Raw genomic sequence first — 17,362 nt, forward strand, 5'->3', positions numbered from 1 at the left:
CTGAGGCGGGCTGCGAGGCGCTGAGGCGGGCTGTGAGGGCTGAGGCGGGCTGTGAGGGCTGAGGCGGGCTGTGAGGCGCTGAGGCGGGCTGTGAGGGCTGAGGCGGGCTGTGAGGGCTGAGGCGGGCTGTGAGGGCTGAGGCGGGCTTTGAGAGCTGAGGCGGGCTTTGAGAGCTGAGGCGGGCTGTGAGGCGCTGAGGCGGGCTATGGGGACAAGTGCGCTGCCCTCCGTTCCGTGGCAGCGCCGGCGGACCGGGGCTGCTCTGAGATCTGTAACTGCTTGGTTTTGCCTGCTCATAGCTTTAAAAGAAAGGCAGATTTGCCTGACAAAATGAGTGGAGAAGCCTGTCAGGCAGGGGTGCTTGGGGGTTATGTCGCTGTGGAGGGAGAGGCTGCTTCAGCTGCTCCTCGTGAAGCCACTGAAGGGGCATGGCAGCTGCAAGCAGTAACAGTGTACGGTTTCAGCAGCTGGAAAGAAGATGGTGTCACATTCAAAATGTAGATTGGTAAGAGATTATATTGGAGGTGGATACAGTTCACAGATAGCCCCACGGGACATAGCTGGTGAGAGGAGGGATTGCCTGGGGTAACTGCCCAGTGCCTGGGGGGTAACTGATGGCTGGGCCATGCTCCTCCAGAGACCCCTAGCAGCACTTGGAGTCTCCTCGTCACACACAATCTGAGTAATCTCTGCTTCTCTCTAAAGGAGAGCTGCAAGAATAGAGGTGTTCTGTGTTGGCACCCAGACACCATTACAGCAGGAGAGGCTAGAGATGCAGAGAATGATTAAGAGCTTGTCTGTTTGTTACTGTGCACTCAGCCAAATCTGTTAAGTTGTTGGCTGTTTACTACTAAGATTACCTATTACCCTTTCCCCAACCAACCGTTAAACCAAAATAGGCCCATCCAACTCAGTTCTTCACCTTAGTTTAAATAAGTAATTAAAAAAAAACAAATGCTAATTTAACCTGTATGATTCCAAATGTTTACTGCAGGATGGAAAAATGAGATGTTTGGACACCACGAAACACAGAGGGCACAGTTTCCATCATCAGTCCCAAAGCTTGCAACAACATCCGTAGCGATGGTGAGTCACATCATACTAGGCTACCTTACAAGATGTAAATAAAGTTTGAAATTTGTTTTGGGCGGAAGCTCCCTGTCCTGTGTGGTGTATCGCTTTAGCATTGCATTACTGTGTCACAGAACATAAACGTGTAAGTGCTCAGGACAAAGTTCGATCATCCACAGGAAGGGATTAGACGTCATTGAAAATGTTGCACTTGGGTCCTCCTTAGGGTGTGTGATGCCTCTTTCTTCTGGCAGCAAAGGATGCCATCTCACCACGTTCTAGAAGATAGACTTCAGATGTGTCTTTTGCTGTTCTGAAGTAAAACACGCTACAGAGTTGTTTTCTCATTGCCTTGGGGATGTGCAATGAGTGTGACAGCCCGTCGCGGCAGGCAGGAAGCGCGGCTTCTTCACAGGAAAAATATGTCACGTCAGTGAGGTCTATGTCAGATATAACTGCACCCCAGCTAACGGCTTCGGGATAAAACCGGCCCGCCAGCGTTTCCCCTCTCCCCCCCCAGGCACATAGTAGCTGCTGAAGTGTTTCCTACCAGGTGGGGCCGGGCCGGCGGTGGGGCAGGAGCCGTGCCCCGGGGCCGGCGGGTCCCCCGGCCGGGAGGCGGGCCCGCTCCGCCGCTGCCTCACTCCCTATTTCTTTCCCTTTATAGGAAAAGTATGCGCGGGGCCGGGGGGGCTGCCCTGAGTCACCGGGGGCTGCGGCTCCCGCCCACGCCCAGGGGGCCCGGGCCGCCGCCGGGCCGGGGCGGGGTTTGTGCTGCCCGCCGGGGCTCGCTGGGGCCGGAGCAGCCACGCCGAGCCGCCCGTCCCGCCTCGCAGCCCCTCCGCCGCAGCCCGGCGCCGCCATGACGGGCAGGTAAGGCCGGGGTGGGGGGAGCGCAGCCCGGCGGGGCAGGCCCGGGGGGCCTGGCCGGCGGGCGGGGGCCGGTCCCGCGCCCTGGCCCCGGTGGACTGTCCCTGCCTTCACAGGCGGTGAAGGGTCGGGAGCAGCCTCTGTTTGTGCCGGGTACAACGCTGGTGTGCCCGGTAGGAAGCGGTCGGGGTAGAGGAGGTTTCCCTCCTGTGAGGTTCAGGCGGAGCGGGGCTCGCTCCGGCCGCGGGAGGCCAGCTCCCGCACCGGCTCCGTGCCGGGGTAGAGTCGGAAACTTGACCTCGTGGAAGAGCAGAGCAAGGGCTGCTCCGCTGTGCCTCACCCCTGCGCGGGGACACAGCGAAGGGCGGTGGGAAGAGCAGAACCAGAGTTGGGAAGGAGCAGTTGCGTATCGGAGCAGTGTCTGCCCAGCAGCCAGGCTCCCTGCAGCCGGGTGGTGTGGCTCAGGCGCTGACAGCCCGCTCCTCCTCTGCCCCACGCCGCCGCCCCACGCTTCGGGGCGCTTCTGGCTGATCTACACGCTGCCCCTCTGGCCACACGTTCAGTCTCCTCTTCGGGCTGGCCTTGGAGTTACATACTCCAAGTGCTGTTTAAATCTGGAGCTTGATTCTCCTCCCACGCTGTCTGACACTGGAGAACTCTGTACAGCGCCCTAATTGACAGATGTAAATGAGAAAAGCAGCGGGGAAAGCATTCACTGACATGTTTTGAGGGTTTGCACAAATCCTTTAGTGTCTCTGATCACTTTCTTCTCCCATCTGTAATATAAAACCCAGACATTATGAAACAGTTTGTGAAAATAAGCTTGATTTTGTAAAATGTCTTGAAGATGAAAAGCATGAAGAAGTAATATTAAAATAAGTAGGGTGCCTTTTTTAGGATAGTCCTTCTTTTGAATCTTGCTGTCATTATTGTAATCCTGAATCTTTGCTTTTCATGACTAGGAATACTGAAATAGATCCAGAGTAGTTTGTGTATAAGTATTAATTGTTCTTTGGTGTAGTCTTGATGTTTGGATTATACAGCTGCTTATGATTATTTGATGTAGATCACGTTTAGTGGGTTGTTAGGTATGAGAATGTGCTGAATAATTGTTATATCCTCATCTATGATTTGGGTGAGTGTTATTTTTGCTATCTGCGATGACAAATTGATGTTGATGGGTGGTTGTACGTGCTCAGAACACTTCTGGTTTTTGCCTCTTGTCTTTAGATTACTTTGTCTTTTCTGTCTTAATGGTCCCTTTTTTGTTCTTGTGACATATGCAATAGGTGTATATTTACAAGTTTACATTCATTTCGTTACAACTAGAGGAGGACTCGAGAGTCTTAAATGTTCACAGGTCATGGGTACCCATGCAGCTCCTAAATGGGGACAAGATGGGGAGGACCTGGGGAGAACTGTGGCTGTGTGAACCCAGGTGATATTATTTGTATAGAACTGTGGTGTAGGACTGTTTCGAATGACATGTTTACCTGAGGTGAAATCACTCAGCTGCAGAGGACAGTGGGAGACGCCTGTGGACAGTAATCCTTGTCATCTTCTCTCCCATGCTTCCTCAGAAACCTGCCTGTTCAGGTACAACACTATTCAGTGAGAAGCTCTGATATGAAGCATGAGGCTTGCTGGAGAGTTCCAAGATAGCTGAGGCACTGCAGAGTGTGCAGTTCTTCAAAGTAATGCAGTATTTCTGTCTCTGTTTCCTCAGATGTATTTCAGAGGGTTGTTAAAATGAGCAGGCCTCGGTTTTAGCTTTTCAAAAGTGAATGGAAGTGTTATTTTATGTTTTCAGAAATGTTTGTCCTGGAAAGTTTGTCAGCTATGAAAATTTCTAAATTTCTGTGTGCTGTCATTCCTGGGACAGAATGAGTGACTGTTCCATCAGAGACGTTTAGCATAGCTGTAATTCAGCTGACTGCTTCCTCGGTAGTAGTATAATCCATTTAGGGCAGCAGCTTCCCAGCAAAACAAAACCTGTACTTTTCAGTGTCTGTGAAACATTGCACTGCTCAGCACCTTGCATGACGGATGCCGTTTGACGAGCACCGTGTTTAGTGTTGTTTTCAGGCTGGGACAGACTTCTAAGAATTCAGCATCGAGAATGGGCTTTGGTAGATCCACCTACAGGTCATTGTACTGAACTGTGGCCAGATGTTGTTCGATGTTTGTTACGTGGTAGCTCTTAAAATCTATCGACTTTACGTAATCAAATGTTGCCCAGCTTTTGAGATTCAGGGTTTTTGGAGTTCCAGAAGGAGATGAACTGTTTCACAGGTGTTGCATCCCCACAATACCAATCCATGGGAACCTTCCAGAGCCAGGAACATGACATAAATGTGCCTCGGGTCTTGAAACTTGACACAGGAGAGGGAATGGTTTTGTTGTGTTACAGTGTGTTAAAGTGAGGAAGGCTGGAGAACATGCAGTGCTGATACATTATTCCTTTTCACTTCACCTTTCTTGTCAAATAGAAGCACAGAAGGATTTGCTTCTAGGTACTATGATTACTGATGCATTATTAGTAATTAAGATAGATTAAAAATAACTCCATTTTTGTTTTTAAGTGTTCTGTCCCCTTTAGCTGCAGAGGGTGTCTCCTGAATTTAAATATCCGCAGTAATTTGATTTACTGATTGTTAGCATTACAGAAAAATATAATTGCAGAAAATGCAAAGAAAGATGTGCACTTATATGTATTCATAGTAGAAAATTATTTAAAATAGGTGAATATTTAGCAAATGAAATTAAAATATTACATGTATCACGAGTTACATTGTTACAGTGTGAGGATTGTGTTTTGTTAGAAAAAACTGGTAAGTAGGTAATTGAAATCGGCAGATAACAATTGTGACTGCCATGTCTTGGCTGAGCTATTTTATTTCCTGTGTCTTGACTGCAAAGTGGCTGTTAATAGTCCCTAGTTTCAAGAGTACTCTGTGGTTTAAAGGGATGCTCTTAACTTGAAAAAAAAATCACCCTTTATTTGAACGTATCTGTACCAACCCAGATCCAAAGATAATAGGACAGAAAGAAATTAGAGTGATATATGTATTTTAGTTTTATTAAGTTACATGTTGTTTAACTACATTTGGTAGTAAACTCCATATAAGAGATAATATGTTACATACAAAACCAACAAGCTGTTTCTAAGCAGCCTGTCCATATTTTGCAATGCTGAGAAATACAATTTGTGTGATTTTTGGTGCCTTTAGAAATATACTATGGTGCTTCCTTACCGATAAATAAGTGAAGACTGCTTCTGTAATTTCTATGTGATGTATTTGCTCCATCTCTCCATTTTGGTTTTTGCCTTTTTGAGGATTGTTGGGGTTTAGGTTTTTTTGGGGGTTTTTGCTACTGTCTTTTGCCCAGTTTTCTTTGTTGTTTGTGAGGGACTTATTTCTATGAAAGAGGATCAGTGAATGACCAGCGAACGAAACATTTTCAAATGCCCAAAGTAGGAATCGAACCAGAACTGAAGATAATTTCTTTTAAGGCTTTACTGCTGTGGTGTTGATTAGAAAACATAAATGTAAAAAATGCCTGTGCTGTTTTAGATTGCCTTTAGAAATTTATGTAGTACAAAGCCCAAGGAAAAATGTTTCCTGAGTGCATGTTTCAAGGCATAATTATTTTTGTAAGAAATTTTTGTTATCACTATACTTGGTCTAATTGGGATCTGGATACGCCTATGTACTTCCTGCAGTCAACAAAAGAAGAACAGCTGCATTTACAGATACGCTTATTGATTGTTCCTAATCCAGTTGAGGTAAGAAATAAGAGTATATTATTTTTGATTAGGCTAGCATTTGAGTAGATGCTTTTTAATTCAGTAGAGAGCTGCTGCTGTGCATGTGCTTCATTTTATGAAGCAATTGCAAGTAAAATGGTTTGAAAGAGGAGGAGGGAGTGTAAAGGTCGATGGTATTAAGAAAGGTTCTTGGCGCTGACTAGAAAGTACCTGCATCGAACTAAAGCCATGTCTCATCTCTCTGAGTTATGAGCAGCCATTTCTACTCTTCTGGGTTGAAAAATGTGTTTTTAATCTTACTATCTTTCAATCTAAATCTGCTCTCTGAGGCTCTCTAGCTAAATTCTAACTTGTTGGAAGGTCCTTAGGAGTCTGTTCTGGGGACATAGAGGTGCTTCTCTGAGGAGAACTACTTGTTAATGCTTAAAAGAAGTCTAGCCTCTTTCTTCTCTGCTTTAGCCCAGAAAGTAACCAGCTGTGAGATTTTGGATTGACTCTGTCTCTTAAAAGCGATCGGTCAAGAGGGAAAGAAACAAAATCGTGCATTATCACTCTTTATGTGCGAGGCAGCAAGAGAGGAGGGAGTGAGCGAGCTTGTTTTTGAGGGATGGGAAGATAGGATGGTTATTGTTTTGTTGCTTTTTTTCCTTCAATGCCCTCATCTTCCCTTTCAAAGAAGAGAGTCGTACTTCTCTGTGGAAGAGTGGTTATTTGAAAACCAATAGAATGTCGTATGAGTCAGGAGGGTAAAAGCTGAGGTGTTTGAGAGAGAAGGAGTTTTTTAGCCAGATTGCTTAAGGTTAAGGGAAATTAATGTTGCGGTGATTTAATATTTTGCTTTGTGCTAAAAGTAAAACGGTGATTTAATATTACATTTTAAAAGTGTTTTATTGGTCTAAAATTTAAAAGGTCAGCAAAAACACCCAGTGTGGAGGATGTTTTTCTTCTTCATTGTAAAGTAGAAATGGATAAAGCACACATGCAGTCTGAAAGAAACCATAGTGGCAGGTTGCTGTCAGAGGTCAGGAGCCTGAAACTCCCAATGCAATGTGGGATGAATTGTAGATTTTGAGGTTACTGATTTCTGGTTTTGAAAGTACGATGTTCTTTATTTGTTCCTGTTCTGCTGGGTCCCAGTAAACCTTTCTGTTTTCCTTTAAAGGACAGAAGGGATCTCTGCTGGTTAATACTCATTTAGTACTTACGAAGTCAACGCTTCCACTTCTCTCATTTTTTTTTTTTTCCTCTGTAGCTTGCCAGGCAGTAGTCATGGAAAATATTTCACTCTCATGCTACAAAAATCCTCACTTTTTATAATTTACTAAAAAATAATTTGTTGGTAATGACTCTTGAGATGTTTTTCATGGTGATGCTGATCAAATGACACTGACTCAGATGCTTCCATCCTCCACTCCTTTCCCTTTGTTCTCTTAAAAACTGACTTCTGTATTCTCAGATTCTTACTCATTCTACCCCCTACACCGGACCCGAACCATTTGTGCTGTGTGATCCTTTCTCTCTTGCAGGGGTGGGTGGAGAGGGGGAGTGGTAGAGAGGGCAACTCCTGTTTGAAGGCCCTGTTCAGTTCCCAGCAGAGAGCTCTGGAGGCTGGAATGCCAAGTATGTTCCTCTCCCTGCTTCCTGACCCTCCGCTGCTGCCACTTCTGCAGGCTGGAGTGTGTCCGGAGAGCAAAAGTCTTCATGGTTTTGTTTCTTGGAATATGCTTTATCCAAATGGAAGGAACAGTTCTGTTGTTTGCAGTGTCCTTAAGACATTGCGTGATGCAGCAGCCAGCAGAGAACCACCTTAGAGTGCCAGGGGCAGGTACTGATCTGCTGTAAAGGAAAGCGTTCGTTGTCAAGAGAGCTAGTAATCTGTTCTGCTTTTCTGTATTTCTCTTTTGCTTTGGTCAGAAAGTCTTGAATTTAGCGGGTTAATTATGTGAAGACTCAGGATGTTGTTTTTTTTTAATCTCACTTATGAAATTTATACAGATACATTATGCAAGTCTAAACCAGAATGAGTTGCTGATGTAGACTCCTAGTGTGCTGGCTTAAATAGGTAATTACTAGTGGAGTACAGGAAAGAGGTTGTCTGGTCTTTAAGACTGTAGCAGAATGGCAGACGAATTGTAAGAAACAATGCTCGAGCAGGGGTCTGTGCATCCTGCTTTTTAGCTCTTCTAAAATGTAAAGGCAACTCCCAAAAGGAAGGTGACTCACTGAGTGTCAGTGTTGGTAGTGTTCGCTCCAGATGTCTCTCTGCGTTCCCCTTCACAGGGGCATTGGGTGCCATGGCTGGCCTGCGGCTTCGGGGGCTGGCATCCTCCAAACTTTATCAACGCCGGCAGGATCGGCTAAGTGGCACAGGGTCACTCCTGAGCAACAGGACAGATACAGCAGCTGGGATACGTGGGTACGTCTCCGAGATTAAGGGAATGGTATTGTTGAAGCGTTGTCCAGGATTTGATAGATATTCGGGCTCGGTGGTGGGGCTTTTTTATTTTCAATAAAAATTGTCAGCACACAGCCAGAGGGGGATGAAGTCTGTTTATTTTCATTTCCAAGTAGATTACGAAGGAAAGGACTTTCCTGATGGGGAAGCTTTCAGTTTTTAACAATAACAGGAAAGCAACAATGGAGAACCTTTCCCGTTTTGGAGCACTGTACTAGACTGTTCAGAACCAACATTAGTGCTAGTGGTATTAACGGTGAAGTATGTAGTCACTGTGGGAATAAAGAAATGGTGAAATGCAGTAATTTTTCAAAATGCTGATAAAATTCTACTGTTCCTTGATTTTTAGGGCTCAATAGTCCACTTCTTCAGCTATACTGTTAATAGCAAGCTAGTTGATTTTAGTTTTTGTGAATAACTCCGGTCCAGCAGAGACTGAAGCTTTGAGTGTAGCTGCTTCTTGAGACTTTTTAGAACACGTCAACCAAAGCCTCTTAAATCTGCCCAGACAATTCCATTGCTTGATTTGATCATTACTTTTCCTGTGCTTTGGATGAAAATTTTACTTTACTTCTCAATTTTCATTGAAGTTAATTTTGGGCAGGAGAGAAATTAACAGGAATTAAATAAAACTTAGTTTCTTGCATTTTGGAAGAACTGTGAGCTGCAGCACAAATATGGGATCTGAAGTCTGTGTCACTGGGGAGAGCAGTGAGCGTGCACAAGAGGAGTTTTTTTTTTCTAGTGGTCAGAAGTTCTGAATTTCATTTTTTTCTTAGCAGGAGGTAGACCTGATGCTTACCTGTAATTGAGCAATTGGTTTGGCTTCTCAGTTTGAACTGTGGATCCCTCACTAGCACCCTACTTTTCCTGCTATTTTCCTTTTAACCTATAGCTATTCATTGGTAAATTTTCCATTTTTCTCACTCAAAGTTGTGGGTGTGAATGTATGAGAATTCAGTGAGGAGGGGAGTAAGAAGGTAGTGAAAGAAATAGTGATGCCATTGAGTGGGGAGGATGCTGCCCAGGAAGAGTGAGAAGCATAGAAGGGACCTGTGAGAGAAAAGAAAATAAGCATTGAAAGAGCAGCAATGGGACACAAACAGCAGAGTGTGAACTGAAGATAGGAAGGATGAGGAGATAAATGCCCAGACACAGTCATCTCATGTTGTCAAAATGTAGTTTGCTTTCAGCTATTTAACTATGTTTCATTGTAACCTGTAAGAGCCTTCCAGAAAGAAGATGAGGGCACAATTTTTTTCCCATTATTTCTAATTATTATTTCTAATAATTTTTTTCTGGGTTTGTAAATACGATGGAGATTTTTCAAGCCTTAATTTGTTCTTTTTTTTTTTAAATTAGAGTTTAAAACTCTGTCTTAAATAGATGCACTTAATCCGCTATGCAGAAAGAATGCCCTTTTCTGAACAGCGTGTTTATAGTACTCAGCACTACACTGGGATGGTTTTGCAGGAGAACAAGGTTAGTTCTCGTTTGACTTCTGTGTCAGCTAGATTTCAGGAACCGGAGCTTGGTGTTTGGAAAACACTTATCTGAGATCTCTCTTTTTAAACCTGTGCTATGAAGTGTGCTGTGTGAGGCTGCTGGAGGAGGTGACCTGGGCAGCACTGGCATAGCAGTGCTGACAGTAACGGTTCTCCAAACGTACTGCATTGGGCTTGGGCAGGCTAGAGAGAGCGGAGCGGGGCAGGGAGCTCGCTGTGAAGCTGAGCACCACTAGGACTACAGGGATATGGTGCTAGGGAGGAGGATGCTCAGGGGCTGATTCTGCGCTGGGTTGAAGGAGAGAGGCTGTGTATGTATTGCTGTGGTGACACCTGTACAGAGCAAGGCAGACCGTGCTCGCATGTAAACTATACGCTCGCAGAAGTTTTAATAAGGCCAGGTGGGTTTGCAAGAAATAGTTTTTACAGCTGGCAGAGTGATTTAGGGGGGAAATGTCTAGATAGGTAAATTGAATACATTTTTCACATCATAGCTCTTGTAACAAAGTAAGCATAAAGCCACATGTTTTGGTTTTACTCAGCAGATCATGGTGCTGAAGGTTATAATCTGTTTGGGAATTTTGTCTCCCAAATTATTTGTATTTTATCCACAGTTTTTGAGCTACTGATAATTTTTGCTTCTCCCTTCTGATAGGTCCTGATAGTTTATCTCCTTTCTTCAGGCAAATGAGAGTATTCCAAAAGTAGTGTTGCTGCTACTTGATGGTAATTGATTTAAAACATTTGGGAGTGATCTGTCTTACCAGTGCTGGTAAACAAACATCCCATTTTAGCTCTTTGGAGATAATGGAAGTGAAGAAGAGAAAGATTTGATGTGTGTGATTACTTATTTATCAAATAGGCATTATGGGTGAAGTGGTACATGCTTGATTATAAAAGGGTGTGTTCCCTGTGTGAGAGGTATAATCTGTTTAAAACCTGTACATTTGCTTGTGTTGCTGATGTTTCCCTGGGCTGAGTGAACACTGCTAAATGTGTGTCTTTTTAAGTAATTGGTCATGGTTTACTGGAAATAAATTTCATTGCATTGAGAGGGGCTACCAAGTACCCATGGCATAGGATTTTTTTGTGTGAATACCAACAAACTGTCATTGCTGCTGCTGGTCTCAAAGGTTTGCCTGATTGTGGCTTCACCTGCAGGCCAACCGTGTGGACATTGTATTCTGTTCTCAGCTAAAATGTGGAAGGAGTGGATTTTTAAATTTTTTTTAAAACCTCTGGCGTCTACAAATAGCAAATTGCTGTTGCTGGTAGGCCAAGGAGAGATAAGGAGCCATAAAGATTTTTTTCCATATTGTGACCGTAAGTTGCATTTTTTTATGTTTTTCTTAATTTTGGTTATCCCAGTGTAGTAAATAATAACAGAAAGTGTTTATTTCATTGAGAGATTGGGGACTGCATGGTTGAGGAAGATATGCTGAGAGCAACACTATTCATTTCTTATTTGGCTGGCTGAAAAAATAATTAAATAGGGAATGAACTGAAAATTCAATGCAAGCAGAAGGAGAAATGCTGAAAATGTTAAGCTATGCACATAATTTTATTTGCACAACAAATCATACAATGAACAAATAGGATTTTTTTTTCTCCAATATTTTATGGCAAGTTTAATAATAACCTTAAAGAAGTTAAATCAGTTTGGGAAGGTTGTCCAGCTAAAAATCAATTGCAGTGAAGAGATTTTGGAAGAATTATGAGAGTAGTTGAGGGCTGGTTTTCAGCCGTGAACTGACACCCTTCCTCTTTTCTTTTTTCTTTATATTAGTCATTATCTGTGAAATGAATCATGAAGTCTGGTATTCTCCTGGCAAATGTGGTTTTTTTTTTGTCTTTGTCAAAGTTAAGGACTTAAAGCCACAAATCCTCAACCATGCTATGGGGATGGGAAGGAGCCTGGAGTGCTCTGATTTTCCTCTTAGCTGCTGGCATCTATGATACACACAAGTGGGGGAGAACTTTCTAGGTTTTTGACTTTTCACTCTCCTAGGCATCTGTGTGTGTATACATACTGCAAATGACTATGTAAGTGTTACCATATTGTGATATCATCTGTATACGCTAGTTTCTTTGGTTTGGACAGTGCCCTGGGCTCTTGTGTCTGGAAATGTCTTCCTTTCTTTTTTGTAGTATCTCTAAGGTATTTGGTCATCTCTGCGTTAAAGTAATTCTTCCTTCAGCATTGTGATGAAGGAGAACTCTCTTTGACACTAAAAACAAAAAGCTTTCAAGACCAATTAAAGAAAACTGATTTTTTTTGACAGGGCTTTTCTGACAGAAGCGCTCCTTGTGCCTGCAGTTCCTTTCTTGGACCTGATAGAGTCTGAGACTGTTCATCTGTTCTCCTTGTTTTCTAGTTTGGTTCATTTTGTCTTCCATCAATGTTTAAGATGCTGAATTCTACTAATAGGAAGGCTGGAGCTTCAGTTCTACTCTCTCAATAGTGCAAATATTAGATTTGCTTTTTTTTTCTCAACCTGTCACCAGTGCTTGATCCCTGTGGACAAATGTTTGAAAAAGGAGGTGACAGTATAGAAGCTGTAGCATTTTAGCCATTTTTCTTGGTATTTAAGTCCAACCTTTTTTTTTTTTTTTCTGTAGTGATACAGGCCCAACTTCCTGAATCTGTATGAGAATATGATATAAAAATATGACATTTGCTAGCCCAAGTATATATGAAACCACTGTTTTTGGAAGATAGATCCATATTGACTTTGGTGATACAAGAAGGTAAAATGCTTTCAGATCTTTCCATAGCACCTGTACCAGTGACAGAGAATGAGTCTCCCAATTAACTTCCACTTCTTATAAAGAAGGAATTTTTCTTTCTTTTTTTAAATTTGAGAGCAATGCTGATACTGTATAGTAAATACTTCTGACAAGTCAAAGCATGAGAAACCCACACCTAATTATAATGGTAAATAACAAATTTCTGTAAATTAGGTACTTTGACAAAGATAATTTGTTAAAGATACGGCACATAATGGTGAAAGATTGGAAACAGTGTTGTCTGAGCGCTGGTGTTTTTTGGGTTTGCACAGGACAGGATTACTTCAGGATGTTGTTTAATAGCCTTTCCTGTCTTTGTGTCACCAGCTTATTGTTAAAACAGAGGAAGATTCTGTGTTTTACTGAATTGCAAAAAATCAGTGAGCAAACAGAATACAAGCAGCACTCCATTTTGTGGACAGTCCTTTGTGGGAAAGATTCAGATCTAAATATCTTACGGTTGACACAGCAAGTCAAACTTCCGTGGTCACTCTTGGCACCACCATCAAAAGGATGGTTTTGGTGTTGCTCTTCCTCTCTCCTCTCTGCTGGCAGAAGTGTTTTTGCAGCAGTGTAGTAAACGGAATCATAAAACTGCTCTCAATTAGAACTGTCTTCCCTCCCCCTCCCAGCCTTGGTTAATTTTAACCTTGAGCTAGTCGAATAACTGCTTGGTTTTGCACAAGGAAGGGGGCACACAGTGGTGTGTAGTTGAGGGAGATTAGGAAACTGTGGTGCATGTGAAAGTAGAACTTTTGAATAAATGCAAAGTCATACTTTTAGGGCAATGCCAAAGTTTCAAATTTCAGCTTGAGTGTAAAAGAATAAAACGTCTTAAGTAAAAACGGGTGCAAAGTCATGAATAAAAAGAGAGCAGAGAGGTAAAACTCGAGCTATGATTATCAAAGAGCCACAGCTGCTGGTTTGTATTAGAGGAGACACATTAATCAGGAGTTGGTGTGTGATTTAGTTGTCTCCTGTATGGCTCTCCCCAACAAATTTCAACTGGGTTATAGCTGAGGCAGAGAACTGTGTCATTTTGTGTACAGGTTCTTTTATTTTTTCCTGGATAATAGTTTCTCTCATGTATGAGTAGCAAGTCACAGTCATTAGCTCATTTGCGGGACAGCTCAGGCTGTCACCTTTCTTATGCCTCTAAGGAAATATTGTCAGTGTCATCCAAGTTCTACTAGCTTAAACATTTTGAAAATTTTTTAATGTTTTGCATTTCCAAGTCTTTGAAGTGCTCGTTCTGTGCTGTTTTGCAAAATCAGTAGTGATTTTTCACTGCATATTGTATTCTGTTATTAAAATAGTATTGGAATATCTTGAGCAAAATTCCATAGCTAGGAGTTGGACCTTTTGCATCATCATGCGTCAGCAGAATGGTAAATAAACTCTTGGGATCCTTGATACTCTCTTCCTTTTGCAAATGAATGAGGTAAAATAATTTTTTGCGAGTTAAAAATTAAATCCAAAGTTGTACTTCATGCTAAGGGAAGACAGTGAGAATACAGAACAGTAGTGCATTTGACTTTCACTAGGGGTTTCAATTTCCTGATAGATTTTGTATTGTTTAGAAGTGAGGGTTTATGGTGAGGTTACTGTGTCTTGACAGCCCTCAAATGCTGGTTTCAGAATAGAGGCTCCTGAAAGCCTTATGAGTGAGTCCCTACGTCTTCGTTATCTTTCTCGCCAACACAGCCATGGGACTTGTGTCAGAATCTCTCCCGGGATAAGTATACTCAGTTTTGTTTGGTGTGAACTGTCACACTCATGAACTTGCACTGTGTTTCCTACAGGAACATGGCCGCGCAGATTGCAGGCTGTAGTTGCATACTGCTGTTGTCCAGGTGGCAGCTCTGTTCTTGCAGAGTTCAGCCAGCAGGTAGTTGGTAGTGGCAGTGATGGGTGCTGTTCCTTCCCTAGAGTGTTGTTAAAGTCCACTTGGAGAAAGAAAAAAAAATCAGGATTTTTTAAAATGTTGATTTCATGTTTATAAAGCAAAAACCCCAACAACCACAACCTTAGGTCACGGGTGGTTGTTAGTGTGTAGGGTGTTGTGTAGGAAACTGAGACTTGCTGGAACGGTGTTTTGCCTGGTTTTCTGCCATAACCCAGAGGAGCTTTTTCACTGATGTTGACATGAGGCTTTCTTAATCATGGCTGTTGGCTAGCTCGTGTCTTGGAATTCAGGCATCGAATTTTTCAAGAAGGAAAAAATACTTGATATGGAGATTATATTTTCAAGTCCTGGTACACATTTGTGTGATATAACTGAAAGAGTGGCGATTGAAAACTAAGCTGATTAGGTCCGTGGGCTTTTCTGCAAACACTGATATTTTTGTATTGACCTGTTCCTTTGGTACTTTGTCAGGATACAAATGTTTCTCTAACCTGTGATCTCTAGTTTATGAAATTACAGGATTTCCTGCTTGTCTGTAATTTTGGTCCATGTCTGTTTTTTAAAGCTCCTTCGTACTGCAATAAGGAAACAAGTTGTAACAAATTTCTGCCAAATCGGTACTTGGTTCTTGAAATTATTACCAGCTCCCTTGGTCTTTGCCACCCTTGGAAATGCAGTGGCAGAAAGAAAGTATATTTTTACTGAGCGGTCACTCCAGGTCACGGCGTAGGATGTTTGTACAGGCTGCAGATGCGATTCATTTGGCTCAGCTGAGCCAGCTGAAGCACAAGGCTGCTTTTGTTGCCTCAGGAGTATGAGGCTGCTGCCTGCACTGCTGCCTGCACTGCTGCCCGCACTGCTGCCCGCACTGCTGCCTGCTCATTCTAGTTGTGCTCAGAGCACGGAGCCCTGCAATACAGACGGTGGCGTGTTTTTGTAGGGGTGTCTTTGACCAGAGGAAAGAGAATCTTCTGCTTCGGGAACATGCGTATTGAATTACTGATCTCTATGAAGAGGTATGGAAAGCAGCGTGTCAGGTTGTACAATAACACTAACGATGGAAATTCGGTTCAAAGTAGCTTTGAATATAAAAAGAGAAAAAAACCCTTTTAAACCAAGCCATCTTTTGTTTTATGTATACATTATATGCTTCGGGAAAACTACTACACAAATATTTCAGAGGTTTGTGCGTGGAAATTTTTTACCCTCCCACCTATAAAACTGCTATCTTTCCAATCGTATAATTCAGAAGGCATAAAATATTTTTTTTGCAAGTGTAACAATATTGAATTTTTATATTATTGGGTAGTCTGGTGGTTAAAAGAAAGATTGCATTGCAACAAGAAACTGAAAGTCTTTCCTTATAATTTTTCCCTCCCTGTTTGGACGTGCAATATGCAATTTTAAAACTGCATTCTGTTAGTATATAGAGAACTTAGATTGCTATGATGGCAAGTGTGAAAATTTTGTGAAAGAGATTAAGGTTGTTCTGCATTTTAGGGTAGATAGAGGAAATGTCCTTTACAGGATTTGTGAGTGTGGCTTTGGGGGTTTTTTGGCCTCACTTTCTGGGGAAATGGAGCTGATGTATTTGCCAAGCCAGCCAGAGGGACTTCTCTCTTCCCATGTCTTTTTAACACTTTGACAGTTTCAGCTAATTTGTCAGGAAGGCAGAGGCATTGTATGCGGTTATTTTCCAATGAATCTTGTGCACATAAGCTGCTGGGTAGAGGGGGAAATGCCCTGCTAACTCCCACAGTGAAGGGGGAGACTGCGGTGGGATATCAGTGCTTATTACACATCAGAAAATCCTTGGAGGTGCACATGCTGAGACCAGAAATCCCAAGAAGTCAGGATCATTGTGTTTGCTGCTCTCCAAAATGGTTTATTTAAAATTGTGGATATTTGGCGTGAGCTATTAGCAGGATGACATAATGGGGTGAAAGACTGGTGAAGCAGCCAAAAGTTTGCAATAGGTAAGTCCGCTACATGAGCTCATTCTGCCACGTGTGAGTTGCAATAACATTATTTCTAACTGATGTCAGTGCTGAATTGAATCATTGGTCTTTTTTTTTCATGTAAAAGTGAGTTTAAAGCAGTGGAAATGTCATGTTCATAGACGTTGGGGAAACTCGGATGATATCATTATACTCGTGTGATTGGCTGTGACATTGCTCATGTTCTTACTCTTGTCTTTATTCCAGTAATATGTCTGATGCTCTCGCAAATGCAGTATGTGAACGCTGCCAGACTCGATTTGATCCTGCAGAGAGGATTGTGAACAGCAATGGGGAGCTCTATCACGAAAACTGCTTTGTCTGTGCTCAGTGCTTTCGTCAGTTCCCAGATGGACTTTTCTATGAGGTGAGGTCTCACACTGTGTCTAAGAGAAGAGAGATAGCTCTGTTAAAATGCAAAGAATTAGGTGAAAATTCTGGAAGAAATATGGATTTCCATCTTTCTTGCATGTTTAATTTCTTAGCCCTAAATTTAATTTAATTTAAATTAATTAATTTAATTTAATTAATTAAATTAAATTTCTTAGCCCTTTGTTGCTATTTTTTGAGGGGCTTCTGACTTAATTTTCTTCTTTTTCATCTCACATACTCCTTCCTGTACATCAGTAAGAACAAAAATTGTGTGCTTGCTCTTTGGGCAAGAGGCATTTCAAAAAGAAAATAGAAAATTCTTCTTAGTATTTCATTGGACGTAAGTGAATTTTTGTCTTTATTTTTGACATTTTGTACCAAAGTTTTCCAATTGGGCAACTGAAATTGGTGAACCCATTTAAAAACGAGGTTGAAATATTTTTACAGAATATGTGCGAGCACATATTTTGAATAGCACGTTATTTTAAAGATGCTGCATTCTTAATTTGCCATGAGTTTTAGCCTCATGTAGGGAGAGTAGTTCTGAATTACGTGAGTAAAAAAGACTAAAGTAAAAATGAAATTAAAGCCAACTATAGGAAAAGGGCTTTGGGCATGTTAAGATTTTTA

At 42.3% G+C, this 17,362-nt stretch overlaps 1 protein-coding gene and 1 long non-coding RNA gene across 4 annotated transcripts in view; both read left to right on the plus strand.

Moving 5' to 3' along the window:
• Window positions 1–239: 239 nt before the first annotated feature.
• Window positions 240–1,153, plus strand: LOC137675217 (uncharacterized). Its single transcript, XR_011049906.1, has 2 exons — window positions 240–505; window positions 995–1,153. It is a non-coding gene; the product is annotated as an uncharacterized lncRNA (long non-coding RNA).
• Window positions 1,154–1,841: 688 nt separating this feature from the next.
• LIMS2 (LIM zinc finger domain containing 2) overlaps window positions 1,842–17,362 on the plus strand; it is a 33,703-nt gene continuing 18,182 nt past the window's right edge. Inside the window, exons 1-2 of one of the 3 annotated variants that reach the window (XM_068421094.1) lie at window positions 1,842–1,944; window positions 16,568–16,727. In XM_068421094.1, the coding sequence (XP_068277195.1) occupies window positions 1,934–1,944; window positions 16,568–16,727 (171 nt within the window). In that variant the 5' untranslated portion in view covers window positions 1,842–1,933. Of the gene's footprint in view, window positions 1,945–5,693; window positions 5,729–8,039; window positions 8,127–16,567; window positions 16,728–17,362 lie in introns of those variants that run through there. The other 2 variants (XM_068421095.1, XM_068421093.1) reach the window with 2 other exon arrangements.

Source organism: Nyctibius grandis, chromosome 32 (genome assembly GCF_013368605.1).
Source record: "Nyctibius grandis isolate bNycGra1 chromosome 32, bNycGra1.pri, whole genome shotgun sequence".
Taxonomy (NCBI): Eukaryota; Metazoa; Chordata; class Aves; order Nyctibiiformes; family Nyctibiidae; genus Nyctibius; species Nyctibius grandis.